Source organism: Sycon ciliatum, chromosome 1 (assembly GCF_964019385.1).
Source record: "Sycon ciliatum chromosome 1, ocSycCili1.1, whole genome shotgun sequence".
In the NCBI taxonomy this organism is placed as follows: Eukaryota; Metazoa; Porifera; class Calcarea; order Leucosolenida; family Sycettidae; genus Sycon; species Sycon ciliatum.
This window is the reverse complement of record NC_088643.1, coordinates 57,848,158-57,862,871: the sequence shown is the minus strand read 5'-3', so window position 1 is coordinate 57,862,871 and position 14,714 is coordinate 57,848,158. Positions and strand designations below refer to the sequence as shown.

The 14,714-nt window shown below is 47.5% G+C and overlaps 1 protein-coding gene across 1 annotated transcript; it reads right to left on the bottom strand.

Annotated features, from left to right (window-relative positions):
• Positions 1-2,520: 2,520 nt before the first annotated feature.
• LOC135804550 (threonylcarbamoyladenosine tRNA methylthiotransferase-like) lies at positions 2,521-14,223 on the bottom strand. The gene is made up of 12 exons (XM_065318441.1): positions 13,723-14,223; positions 12,967-13,148; positions 12,763-12,811; positions 12,181-12,304; positions 9,337-9,440; positions 8,640-8,806; positions 8,080-8,225; positions 6,926-6,986; positions 6,312-6,431; positions 5,831-5,893; positions 4,148-4,231; positions 2,521-3,555 (listed from the first exon to the last, which is right to left on the bottom strand). Exons 1-12 carry the CDS (start codon positions 13,991-13,993, stop codon positions 3,259-3,261), a joined length of 1,668 nt encoding a protein of 555 aa, XP_065174513.1. The 5' UTR covers positions 13,994-14,223; the 3' UTR covers positions 2,521-3,258.
• Between the last annotated feature and the right edge of the window lie 491 nt (positions 14,224-14,714).

Below are 14,714 nucleotides of genomic sequence, written 5' to 3'. Positions count from 1 at the left end.
AGTACTAAAAAAAAAAAAAAAAAAAAAAAAAAAACGATCGAGTGCAAAATTTCGAATACTCGCTCGTTTGAGATTTTCGAACGAATACTCGAATATTCGAACTAATCGTTTCACCCCTAATGCAACCCCACCACACCTTGGTGCCATCATCTCAATCCCAGTCTGGTCTACTGGCTGCTGGGGTTGCAACCCCGGCACCATCATCAGTGGCCATGTGACCATGGTGACCCGGGCCAGCCCGGAACTCTGTTTTCCTTGTTCTACATGCAGGTCATGGCTGAATCTGGTATCAATCATCAATAGGACTGGAATGCTTTGATTGAACTGTTGGCATCCAAGACTTCGCAAATGGTGAGCACTTTTCTTTGTAGTTTGGTGAAGACACCCACCCGGATCACTACAGTATACTGGGATGCATCATATTATTGTATGTGTGTGCTTATGAGAATGCCAATCAGGTCATGCAGTCTGAATGCACTAAGTTTAGCTTTACGTCCATGCTGCTCAGAGTCCAGTCCTGTACCGTAGGGTTGCTGAACCCTGTGTTGTTTCAGTGCTGGATGCTGGTCATTGCCACTCTAGTCCTCTGCCAGCAGCTCACTCAGATGTCATGTATTGCTTGGCTCATGATTAAGTTTGCCGATGATGCACCTGCTAAGAAGGGTGGTTCTTTTGTTGACCCAGCTGCGGTTAATAATAATGGATTTGTTGGCAAACACTGGGGGGGGGGGGGGGGGGGGGGGCAGTTCCATGCGTACCACACAAAACTCCTGCCCCCCCCCCCCCCCCCCAGTGTTTGTAAAAATAGGTATTTTACTGCTGAGCCACCTGATTGCACTCCATGTAATTAATGACCATACCATACTGTTGACCACAGGTAACCTGCCGTGTAGGTGCAGTACAGGTAGGTACTGGTGCCAGCCAAGGAGATTAGTATGGCCAGTGAGTGCAGGTCACTTGTAGGGAGCCTACATGTACATGACTGTAGGCGTGACTGCAAGTGTGCACAAGATGCCCTGCAAGTACGCCACTATAATTATGCTTCATTTGCAATACCGTGATGATAAGTGACTTTACTCACCAGTGCAGTTAGATTCTGCAGCATCTAACTGCACCTCAGAGGCTGAGATGGGCAGCACATCCCAGTGCCAGTCTGTTGGTTAACTGCCAGAAATGGGCCGCATTCCAGGAGAAGCCAAGTACCAGTATCATGGTCTGTGGCGTAACCCAGCCCATTCCTGGCACCAGGATCAGAGCTAGTCCCTTGCACAGCCTCAATCACCTCACTGGTAACAATGACTACAGTCGTGTAGAGGGAGACTCAGAGAATCCAGATACTAATAGTAGAGCCTTTAGAGGGAGCTTTAAAAAATTACACAGTCCTGTTCAGTCACCTGGCCTAACGTTAGTCCTAGTGCAGCAATCATACATGATCCACTCAAGCACCAATCGTTAATCCCATGATTTAGACAAAATACTTCACTATTCATGAAGGAATTAGTATTTGAGCTGACAAGCCACAATTCGGGCCATCCTGGCTCTGCCAAACAGTACTGAACACTGGCTTAGTCATGATCATAATAATTATAATCATTCCTGATGGAGTATAGTTACGAGCTGCCATAATCCATCTGCTCTTCCTTCACTAAGATGAGGAACAGGGGGACCACGTGGAGTGCCTGGAGTGTGGAGTGAATGGCTATTTTTGACAGCTCCCAACAGCCTGAGAGTAACCAACCCTTGGCAACAAAGCAGATTGCAGCTCACTCTCATGATGCAGTGATGCCAAGTGGCCAGGAAAGTAGCCTCTGAGTCAGGGGGTTATGTACTCCTGGTCTGACTCAGGTTAGCCACGTCTCAGCCTGTTCAGTGCAACCACTGCAGGTATTATAGGCCTAGGCTGGGCCGGAATTAATTTGCACTGCACCCAGCCTCAATTAATTGTGGTTGGCTACTCTACAAAAATACAGGATTTTGAACAGTTGACGTTGGCTGGGTCACCATTCATACAGGATACACTGACTATGCACATGATTGTACAATGACTATGTACGCGGTATGTAGAGTGTAGATTGCTCATTCATTGATTCTTGAGAGGGTCTAGAGCTACATGTACATGCTGCTACAAACTTAAAAATAATTTAATGGACATTTCTTTCTGACCAGTGACGCCCACGCCTGCCCTGGTATGCTGGTACTTGCATACTATAAATTATTATAGTGCTGTTTCATTATGGTGGGCATTTCAAAAGCACTTCTGTTACAGTACAAGTAATGGCGAGGTCAAGCAATACATACACCAGGGAAACAGCACTTATGTGTATGTATGGATGTATGTATGGATGTATGTGTACCCCCTCCTTATGTGTATGTATGTATGTATGTATGTATGTATGTATGTATGTATGTATGTATGTATGCCTTTTGCAGAGCATGGCCAAGACTACACACACACATAGTCTATATAGTTATACACATCAAGCCACTATATAAACTAGACGAAGTATGAAAACCAACAGACAAGTCTGGAGCGTCCATAATTTTATTATAACACAGCAACAATATTTCGTGATCAACGTTGAAGTGACCATGGCTAGTATTAACTTAATAATAAATAGAGAGGACATGTTACAATAACAAATCGAGACCTTGAGAACAGAAACATTTCTTCACAGTGGCAATGGCGACCAGCACCAGAAACAACAGCAGCACCAACGACACACCTTCACTGACATCACAGTCATGCTGTATACTGCTCACTCACTCGCTCCCTAGAAGCAGCGTTGCTTATGTGGCTCTGCCCAGACAGCACGTGCCACCATCCCACCAGCTGATAAATGAAAAGGTACAGGAAATGATCTTCAAGCAATGAAAAATCATCTCGATGGGAACGAGAGCAAAGCAGAACTGTGACCTGTCGCCAATGGTGGTGTGTAGCATGCTCCACATGGCCGAGACCAGTGAGACAAGTGAGTGCACTGATGGGTTCTGCCTCCACGTCCAGCACACAAGCACTCGGAACTCAACCGACAGGAGGCAGCTGATGCCAGCTTGACTAGAAACCAGGGTGGTCAGGGGTGGTGGTCAGCGATGCTGACTGCTTCACGTGCACACGACACAGCAGCGGCGTATCTCCCATGGTAATAGATAAGTAAGTATCACAGGGAGTCAGCAGTTGTGCCCGGATGATGTGCCACATTCCCACCACATACTCATGTAGCAGTTTGCAAGCCATACACTGCAGCTGCACAGATGTTATCATCTCTCCGGCAGCTGCACCAACTGACACGATCGAATAATGATGGCCAGAAAGAGGACAAGCAGAATCCACGGGACGTGCTGCTGCCAGTGGCGCTTGGACGCTTGGGAGCTTGCCACTGCCTGGGGTGAAACTGGCGCCCCAGACACGGCACCAGCTGCAAATGGTTCCGGCAGGCGCACGGCATTCTCCAGTGACCCGGGAACGAGATCGGCCATTAGGTAATGCTTTCCAGCAGACTTGATGTCTACTTGAACATACTTGCCCATCAGACCTTTCACATCCTCAAGCAGAACCTGGAGGGAGTAGAACAAAGAGAAGGGGGGGGGGGGGGGGATTTGCCTATTCATCAGCCTGAGGGAAATTGTAAAAAGTATTCAGAGGCAAAGCTCACACTCTCAATGGCTGGACACAAAGCTGCAATCGAAACCTGGAGCTTGCAGATATGTATACAGTGCTTGTACACCACAAAATAGAGTGCAGCAATACTTCAGGGTTTTGAGCCTCGAGGTTTGGCAAAAGAAAAAAGAAAAGAGAAAAGAAAGAGAGCAAGCATGTTTTGCAAAGGGATTGGTGGATCATAACATTATACGGCAGCAGTTGTTGATCACATTTTGTAGACATAGTGCTGGAGGGTGTACAACCTTAGAACAGTATCAGATGCCTACATAGCACTACAGTCCCGTTTTTTAAATAATTAAAAAAAGGATCTCATGAACGAGGGAACCGGATAATCGAACACACATACTGTATGTATGCATGACATATGCTGTAAATCGGTAACCAACAATTTTCTTCCGGATGGCGAGGGATCCGGATAAAAGAGGACCGGATAAGCGAGGTTTGACTGTATCACAACTTAGTCAACACGCACAATAATAATCTCACCTGATCGTACGACTTGTTGTGAGCAACCAGATGTTTCTTGTCATGAGCAACCTCTGTCACCAGTACCCACTGACGTTCTCCAATCTGGATCACAGCGACACAGCACAATACAAGACATAGGCAAGCTCAATACAGTACAGTAGTACACCAGAGGATATCTTACGGAGTATATATTATTATTATCTTCTCTACCAATGTCTAGTTGACTGATGACTGGCCAAGTGCATGAAACTGGAGATTACAACGAACCGGAAGCGTGGCAGTATCCTCTGTGAAACCAGGCACTAGAGAGGTTAAGATGCACGTTATTTCCGACGTGACGCGAAAGTTCAGCTCGCGTTATTTGCTCGCACGTCGAAAAATCAACGCGAGCGACCTGCTGCTCACGTCGAAATTTGGAGTTTTACGCCAAATTTGACGTGAAATTGCGCGTCACGTCGGAAATAACGAGCATCTTAACCTCTCTACTAAGTGAGTATATGTGAAAAGGGTGCAGGGGCTCCGGCTGTTTTTAAAGGGGAAGTATACCCTAAAATCAAATTTTCACCAGTTGTAGTCTTCGGGGTGCTGAGTCGAATGGTCTTGGTCCGAGGAAGCTGAGACGCTCCCTTCCTACTTGAATCCCAATCGAACTCGCGCACTTCCACCGAAACTGGGTGACTGCGCCCTACTAGATGGGGATTTGTATGCAAAATGTCACTAAAAGCGCCATTTCGTTCTTATAAAAGCACGGATGACCGCGATTGGCCCATATGTTGTAGTCTTTTGGACGCTGAGTCGACTGGTTTTGGTCCGAAAAGGCTGCGATGCAGCGTTCCTCTTTTATTCCCAATCGAACATGGTTGAACAAGCGGTCACGTGCTCCTGCGTACACCAGTCACCTGGTCACCGTGCCTGCAGGGTACAACTTACTAGCCTGTTTGACCTTTTTTGGGTGCAGTCCTGTCACTCGAGTTGAACTCGAGTTGAACCTTGGTGTGAAAGTTGTCGCCTGCTGGCGCGGTGACCAGGTGATTTGGGCACCCAGGAGCACGTGACCGCTTGTTCAACCATGTTCGATTGGGAATAAAGGAGGAACGCTGCATCGCAGCCTTTTCGGACCAAAACCAGTCGACTCAGCGTCCAAAAGACTACAAGATATGGGCCAACCGCGGTCATCCGTGCTTTTATAAGAACGAAATGGCGCTTTTAGTGACATTTTGCATACAAATCCCCATCTAGTAGGGCGCAGTCACCCAGTTTCGGTGGAAGTGCGCGAGTTCGATTGGGATTCAAGTAGGAAGGGAGCGTCGCAGCTTCCTCGGACCAAGACCATTCGACTCAGCACCCAGAAGACTACAACTGGTGAAAATTTGATTTTAGGGTATACTTCCCCTTTAAATAGACTAACCAACCAGTCTTGGCTACAACGGTGACACGCAATGTTTAATATGTAGGTGATTACTGATTAGGACTTTTGATACATATAGGTTCCAACCATTGAGTTGGTGCCAAATTCGCCACTGCTCGTGCCAACCATCTACCCAACATGCATGTTGAGTACAGGTTCGGCTGCATGTACTAAAATAGGAACTATTAAAGTGTAAATAGACCGGTGGTGCAAAGCTGTACTAGAGAAGTGTCACAGCAAAGCACAACAGCAATGGCCACCATAATCACTATTAAAGACAGTATTTCTCTCACCTGGTGGTCATAGGTACGATAGGACTGAAACACTTGAGACACGGCACGACTTCTGTTCTTTACCTGCGCACACCATGACAAACAAGATTGCATAGCAACATAAGATGATCGTTGCACACCAAGTCGTTTTGGCACACCAATCTGCCACGAGTGTTCATACCGGCTTTAGCGCAAAGGTCACACTGTCACACTGTCACTGCATGACTTACACACACCCACACCCACACATACACACCCACGCACATGTGCACACCATGTACCCAGACACACACACACCAAGGTAGGTGTGGACCATACTACAAGCAGCACACAAATCTCAGGTAAAGTGCTGGATTTGCACCCCCCCCCCCCCCCCCCCCCCCACACACACACCCACACAATGTGACTGGATGCTGGCACTGTAGCTGTATGGTGTAGGATTCTCACGGTAATAACTGCAACAGTGAGGATTTCACACCGGTGCGAGCCGGCCATCACTTACGTCTTGCGTTGGTATTCTCTTCATCCGTGCAGCAGGTGTCCCTGGTCTGGGATAGAACTGGTTGATGAACAAACTAGGGAACTTGTACTTCTCTACAAGCTCAATGGACTGCTTGAAGTCCTATCAGTGCACGCGCAATAAATACAGAAAGACGCCACAGCAAAATTGCATGACATAGGCCTCCTTGAGTGAAGATCATTCCTCATAAGTTACTGTGCTCTTAGATTTCTTCTGTTCTGCACTTGTACAGCGCGGTGCACACAATCCTGTTCTGCACTTGTACAGCGCGGTGCACACAATCCTGTTCTGCACTTGTACAGCGCGGTGCACACAATCCTGTTCTGCACTTGTACAGCGCGGTGCACACAATCCTGGCTAGTGTCCAGCAATCAACGATTTTATTAAAATAATTGTTCTCTCAGAGTTTCTCCTGATACATGACCAAAGCCGTTGCCGCGTGAAAGTTGCAACAGTATGAGCACAGAAGTGCAATGCATTCCTAAATGAATCTTGCCCGCAACACGCACGCACGCACGCACGCACACACACACACACACACAGTAACAACACAGGTCAACACAGTACCGATGTATCGGACACATGCGTTCACTCACTTCTTCCGTTTCCGTTGGGAATCCACAGATGAGGTCAGTGGCTATGGTGACACGAGGTACACTGCACAGGACACAATCAGCATTACGCAAGACTTCATTAAAATAATAGAGAGGTTCTGCTATACGTGAAACGTAGAGAAATCACGTAGAGAGCAGGTGTCTGGGTTAGAGTCTACGGCTTCGCGTGTTTTGGCTCCAGATTTCTACGCGGAGATGAGGTTCTCTACGTTGTGGCACACGCAGAGAAAATTCGTACGGATTTGCTGGGTATCGATCAACTGCATGCAGAAAACTGCCAAATATGGAAGGGGAAATTCCCAGTACACATTCCACGTGACTTCTCTAGGTGAAACGTAGAGCAGAACAGCATTTCTTTACGTTACGGGAACGCGAAGAAAGTTCGCGTGATTCTTTGCGTCGCGTTCCCAACACGTAGAGCAGAACCTCCCTAATGCATTAACAATACCTACAACCTGACACAACAATGACGGCGACGACGACAACAACGACGACGACAACAACAACAGCAGCACCAGCAGTATTGTGAACTGCATGTATTTTGCGACAAGCAGAATGTTAGGCTCATGTTGGCATTCTGCTGGAGAGCACTATTGCATTTGCAAAGCCAGTGCAACACCCAGTTGTTTCTGCTCAAGCCAAATTGAACGTTTTTCGTGCATGACTTATACTAACTTTCTATTCATATTGCCAAATCATTGAAACGTAACAGGTAAAAAAATTGCTACATGCATGTAGTCACAATACTAGTGACCACCATCACCACCACCACCACCACCACCACCACCACCACCACCATCACCATCACCACCATCACCACCACCACCACCACCACCACCACCATCACCACCACCACCACCACCACCACCACCACCACCATCACCACCACCACCACCACCATCACCACCACCATCACGACCACCACCACCACCGCCACCACCACCACCACCACCACCGCCACCATCACCACCACCACCACCACCACCGCCATCGCCATCACCACCACCACCACCGCCACCACCACCGCCGCCACCACCACCACCATCACCGCCACCGCCACCATCCCCACCACCACCGCCACCATCCCCACCGCCGCCGCCACCACCGCCGCCGCCACCACCACCGCCACCACGTACTGTTCTTTGAGGTAGTCGGCAACATGTTCAAAGTCTGCGCGGCTGTATTCGCGTTTCATGGCCTCCAGGACAGCATCAGAACCTGCCTGTACTGGGACGTGCAGGAATGAATATACCCGTGGATGATTGAGAACTTTGCCAATTTCCTGGACATATACGCACACAACACACACACACACACACAGCACACACCATTAGAATTCATACAAGTAGAAAACATGCCTGGAGACGACACTCGAAGTAGAAAAGCTCGACGTATGCCATCTCTGAACAGGAGTTCATGAGTCATGCTTGTTGGAAGAACTACATTTGTAAGACCATAGGACTGGACAGTGCATGAGGAAGCGGATGGAAACGTCACAAGAAGTGACAATGTTCAAAACCACTCAAAGCAATGTGTATTGAGCTGTACCTCTATACTAGTACAAACGTGCATCAGTAGCACATGTCAGTATGATCCGGTCAACAGTACATGTACTGGGAAGGCAGTGATACACTAGTTACACTGTTCACAGGCAACGACGCTGCTCCTAGTAATACTTGTATGACTACTGACTGACCTCTAAGTGCTCAAGAATGTACGGCGGATTGGTCATGCCCAGTCGCATCATGGCCCCTTCGGGGATGACCTCCACCAGCTGCCAGAGCAGGTCCGGTATTCTGATGCCAATGTCATGTCCGTACGCGCCCAGGTCTTCACTGGTCAGCCATATCTCACGCACACCCTCTGTACATCATCGGCAACAAAGCGGGAACCACACAGCATGCAATGATACAAAGCAGTCATGGTCAAAGCGGGGCATGGGACTCAGCATGAAAGCGCATCAAAAAGTAGATGACAATCGCAGCAAGCTGCCTACATAATAGGTGGCAGAACTGTATACATGCTCTCTTAGCACTGAGGAGAGGAATCATTGGCTGAAACAGTTAGCTGCCCCAGTGTCCGCAGTTTGGAATACTAGAACTCAATACCCTTACTCCACATGATGGTCACTGCATTAGGGATAACTGAATTCATGTTGAAAATCAGAAGCGGCAACACAAGCAAAGCACGACAGGCGGAAGTGCACTCGATTGCGACACGGCTACATTCCTGAAACTGGACTTGACTGACTAGCAATGCACACACACACACATCACCACAGCTACAATTACAGGTATAAAATTAGGAAACTACCCCCAGCCCCAAAGAATCACTCCTGTACAACGCACGCATGAATCACGCACACGCACACAAGCATGATAGGATTATCTTACCCGCAAATGCTTGCTTAGCCCTGGCCACGAGCTGCTCTGGTGGGTAGCTACCAAGCTCACCTCGGGCATGTTTAGTCTTGCAGTATGTGCACTGGTTCAAACAACTGTGTCCACGTAAAGAAGAAAAGCACCATCACAAGAAAATGCATACAAAGTCAACACAGCTAAACAGACTTGGTGTTCTGGCTATTGATGTGCATGCGTATATGATGCCACAGGAACCACTTTGCCACAAGTCAGAAAGTTACAGGAACATCCCACCTGGGAGCTTGTTTTGTCTTCATTTTTAATTTTCAAGGAGAAATCATTTGTTTATTCCGGGACTTCCGGTGCCATTTGTGTGGGTGTGTCGCACACGTGCATGAAAACATTACACGGGAGAGTGACTAGTTTCGTAAGTTGGTTGCTCGAGCGTTTTTCCTGACGACTTGACACAACTGAATCATGACTGCCGCGCAGAGGACACGAGAAGTTCACTGAAACTTTCGACTCGCCAACCCTGCAAGAAAGCACTGCTCCTTGCTCAATCAAGCCAAGAAAAAGCGCTAGCTCGAACGCTGCGAGCAACAAACTTCGTCGAGGTTGCCACCACTAATTCGAATAGTTTTGGTGTACCCAAACCTGTAGTTCAAACCTAGTATCTTGCTGTCTACGGTGCATAAAAAGAAGAGGCAATCAGCCAGCGTGGCATCTTTCAGTGACGCCCTTCAAGAAGACGAGCCAAAAGCTCGGCTTCTATCTCCTTTGCAACAGATGCAGGATAAAAGCCGACAGTTTAACGCCAAATCGCATACTGTAAATATACAAAATTTCGGCGCTGCAAAATTTCGGCACTTCACGATTTTTGACATTTCGGCGGCGATTTATTTTCGGCGTGGGGTAGAGGGCATGGTATAGTGCGACAGATGCTGTGAAAAATTTCATCGGCGTTTTAATTTAGGCGTTTTGGGTCGGTGCCGAATATAGCCGAAATTAAATAGCTGCCGAAAATTTGTATATTTACAGTACATGTACATACGACGCACCACAGAACGACGAATGCAAAATCGATCTGTAGCTGCAGAGAAGCTGCACAGGGATTCCCGTGCAGTGTGACATGTACCGGTAGCTGGGGAGTGAGGCCCTCACCTTTCGTTCGAGCCCATAAACATCATTTTTCGTACTGTATACATAGCTGGATTAAATCGTCAAGGATTATTCTGGCATTTCTCTTGATTTCTCAAATTTGAAAGGTAGCTCATCGTCTTAAGCGTCCTATTTCCTTTCAGGATCAGTTGCCCTAGTTTGCCGGACGCTTTGCGCATGGCTGCACAAGAAGAACATTTGGTGCCAGGTGTTATTGGAGGAGCACTGTAGCAGGCGTCCGCTTCTGGCAGCGCCGAGTAGGACAGTATATATACCTCGGTGACTGGACCAAGAGAGTTGATATCAAAACTGCCTGCTTGGAACAAGTCGTCAGCAGCACGTGGATTCCAGCAGCCAAGAAAAGGATTGACGGCAATGTCCGAGAATCCAACCAGTGCACAAATGCACTCGTGCCGGAGTTGCTGAAGGTTCAGTAGTCCCAAACATTCACAGACAATGTTCTGATAAAATGTAAAAGTGTGTCAGTTCCTTCCGCAAGATGGACCAAGCACTTCCGTAACAGGGGATTCACACTCACAGGACAACCTGCGGTCACAGGACAACCTGCGGTCACAGGACAACCTGCGGTCACAGGACAACCCGCGGTCACAGGAGAACCTGCGGTCACAGGACAACCTGCGGTCACAGGACAAGGGCATGTTCAGACCGAGTGTGGCCAACCTTGAATGGTCTGTATGACCCCGGACACGCCACGGGCCTCATGGCCAATTGGGTGAAGGTCTACCCGGGAACTGATGGCTACGTGGGAGTGGTGGACATCTGCAGCCGTGGCAAGAAGTACCAACAGGCTGACAGCTTCACACAAACAAAATGTCCTTCACAATGAAGTTAGCTCTCTAGGAGCAGACGTCATTGATAGCAGTGGTACCCTCCAAATTGAGACGTTGGCTGATGGCAAGTACTTGCCAGCAGTATGTCTGTACTGTCTCGAGCTGCTGTCGGACAATGTTGGTATCTTCAATATAAGAAAGGTGATCAACAGCGTCCTGACAATGGCTGGCGTGGCTTCGGAAAGACTACCATTCCATGGCCATGGCCTTCTTTCCCAGATGCTTGTGGAGTTGAAGGGCCTGCGTACTGGGCAGGCTGCGCACAGCAGAGGAGCTTGAAGAGGAGCAATTTACGACACTCCACAGCACACGGGGCCAGCAAACAGGGCAATAATAATTTTGGCGCATTCCAGATCGGTACGAACCAGCACCATTTTTATAGTCCTGGAATGGTTGATATGGAGTGAGGCACTGCAGCCCACACCCTCGCGGCATTCAGCGGAGGACAATATTCGATAAATGGCCAATGCTGGATTATAGTTATGATGGGATATCCTTGCACGCGTTGTCAGGTTGGCGAGTCCGGTGGGACGATTACGCCACCCTCATTCAATTGGCTGCGTAGAGTGTTCGGGAACAGGTTGTACACCTGCGGCAGGCCTTACTAGGAACAGGGCGCCACAATGAACATGCCATTGGAATCGGTTCGGTTGGGTCTGTCACTGACGTGCTTGATGCTACTCACAACGTTCTCCACGGTCAACACAACGTCACATTGGACAGAATCGCTTTTGCAGTCCCAAGAAGAGGCTGGTGAATCGTTTGACGACTTTGTGGTTACCCTCAAAACCAAGATCCCCCCCCCCCCTCTCTCTCCAGAAATGGTACTTTAAAGTAGGAAGGATAAGCTGATCCCCATTTCACTCACCCAGTGTTTATAGCTAGAATCTCAATGAGAGGGTTCTTCCTGATCTTGGGCAAATCCAGAGCAGCTCCTCCACTCTTCTGACCATCCTCATTCTTCTTTGTGCCAAATAGACGAACCGTGTGACCTTATCATGTGAAAGAAAGAAAGAGATATAGAGAGAAAAGAAAGAGAAAGTGTGTGAGAGATCAACAGACAGCCATCTCTCATCTCATGTCAGCAAGGCAATGCTCACGCCACCTCTCTCAATGGCACAATGCACAGATTGTTGCAATAAGAAAGGTCAAGGTTATCACTTATTTCCTTTATCCAAAGAAGACAGCCCATGATATCGTCACCAGCAAGAAAGGCAGCGATCCTGTGACTGGTAGTGTCTCCCCTCTACATGGACCCGTCTACACAGAGACCCATACCACAACAGCCCTGGTGTCACATTACGCCCTGCCACACCATGCCAGTGCAGCTCACCCTGAGAGCATTGTAAAGGGGCCTCTGTGGTGTTACACTCAATGGCAGGGTGGAGAGTTTGCTTGAGTCGGCACAAACTCATGCCCGGCAGGACAAGAAAGCAAGATTAGTACCCACCTTTCAGAGTCTCTTCCACAACCTCAACTACTCGATCGATTTGTTGTACCTGCAACACATTGGAATTAGATAGGTAAACAAAGATAGCATGTTTTAAATTCTCAAAGCACATTTACAACCTCAACAAATACAGGTGGCCACACAGAGCAAACAAATATTTCATACATACACACACATACACACACACACGTGTGGCAAACTTACACCAACGGCACTGATACGACGCAGGCTGGAGTCATCGCGGTGTCCTTGTGGTACACAACCAGCGATGACCAGGTGCTTGTTGAGCTGCTGCCCAGAGGCTATAGCATTGCGAAATGTGTCCTCTGATGGTCCCTTCACCGTACAGCTGTTCAACAGCCATAGGTCAGCGGACATGGCATCATCTGAAAAGAAAGAACACCACAAATAATATTAATTGGCTGAAATGAACCCAAAGCAGGGGTGGGTAGTACGGCGCACAACCCTGTGTCTATAATGCACGGGGTGTAATGTGTACGGGTGTGTCACATGATGCAACGTTCTTCTGTCGCGGAGTCGCAGACCCCGTAGCTAGCTGGAGTTGCACACTCTTGGGGTTTTGTACTCTTGCCAGTACCAATAACGTGCCTTCTTCTTCTCTTTTTGATACAAAAGAGCATTGCGTGTACATGCACTTTCATCAAGGCTAAGATTCTGGTTTGGTCAAGTCAACGGGAATCATTCAAAGCACTCCGGTATCCATACATTTGGAATTTGCATGCACCAAAACTTGTTTGAGTTTCCCATTGAACGACTCTATCATTCATGTATGCAACACCTACACGCCCTTTGTAGTCTATGTTCTCTTGATGTTGTTGTTGTTTTTATCTTCCATTCTATGATCTATGTAGGCATATGTGCACTTTCATAAAAAAAACAACAACAAAAAAACAACACCTGTTGTCATGGTCTACACTGTATACAGTCATGGAACTGTACCTGTGATGTTATAGCCATACGCAGCCAGTTGTCCAGACATGTACTCTCCATCACTGTTATTATGAGAGCATCCCCATGTCTTGACGTAGATGCACTGAACGCCGGGAATGTTGCTATGCCTATCAGCGGAACGTTCTTTCTGTTCTCCTTTCGATGAACGTGGAGCGATTTTCTTGGGCAAGATGTGTCGTTTCGGTGCACTTCTCACCACGTCTCCGTTGCCGAGCAAATCCTCGATATCATCGACGGACTGCCCTCCACAGCTCGCCATGATCAAAGTACAAGAGAGTCTACGAATCCGAAATAGGAAACGGCAGGCAGCTTAGGGCTCGGGACTGGAGAAGTTTACAGGCCAACGCTCGATGGATAGAACAGCAACACTGTATGGCTGTCTTTATTTCACAAGTAAATCAGAGACACAATTCAAATGCATACTGTACTGCGGATGTGCGATGCAGTATTTTCTTTCCGACGATTTTACTTGAAAGAAATCCAATTACAAATCAATCAAACTGAAATGGGACATGCGCTGACTACATGATGCATGACGTCTTTAATTTTCAACACAAAAAAAGTTCAAGAGAATAAAAAAAATAAAATAAAATATCGCTTTCGAAGTCGCCATAGTAATCTGAAACCTTGGGCAACGAGTTTATCAGGATTTTCTGAGAAGTTTCCGAGTCGTGGTTTCAAGTGATGGAATCAATCTTTCCTGACTGGTTTAACATTTTACAAAGAGTTAGTGTTACTACAATACATGATGACATCAGCTGCTCTCCACTACTAGTACTAGTACTACTACAGTACTATACTAGTCTACAGAATTACTCTTGCTTGGTTTTACTGATCTCGTTTGTACCACTGGAACAGTTCAGTCCTGGCAGTCCACTGTCTGTTGCTTCCTACATTGCAGAACTCAGATTAATTTTTTAGTATACAGTTCTTAGCTACACTCAAAATCCCGGCTGTGGACAGTCACTGAGGAAGACTCC

Coding starts and splice junctions, on each gene's coding strand:
- LOC135804550 (XM_065318441.1), bottom strand. CDS start 13,993: ATGGCGAGCTGTGGAGGGCAGTCCGTCGATGATATCGAGGATTTGCTC. Junction 12,305..12,762: donor TGTGGAAGAGACTCTGAAAG/GTGGGTACTAAT, acceptor TCACATGATAAG/GTCACACGGTTCGTCTATTT. Junction 4,232..5,830: donor ATCGTACCTATGACCACCAG/GTGAGAGAAATA, acceptor GCTGTGATCCAG/ATTGGAGAACGTCAGTGGGT.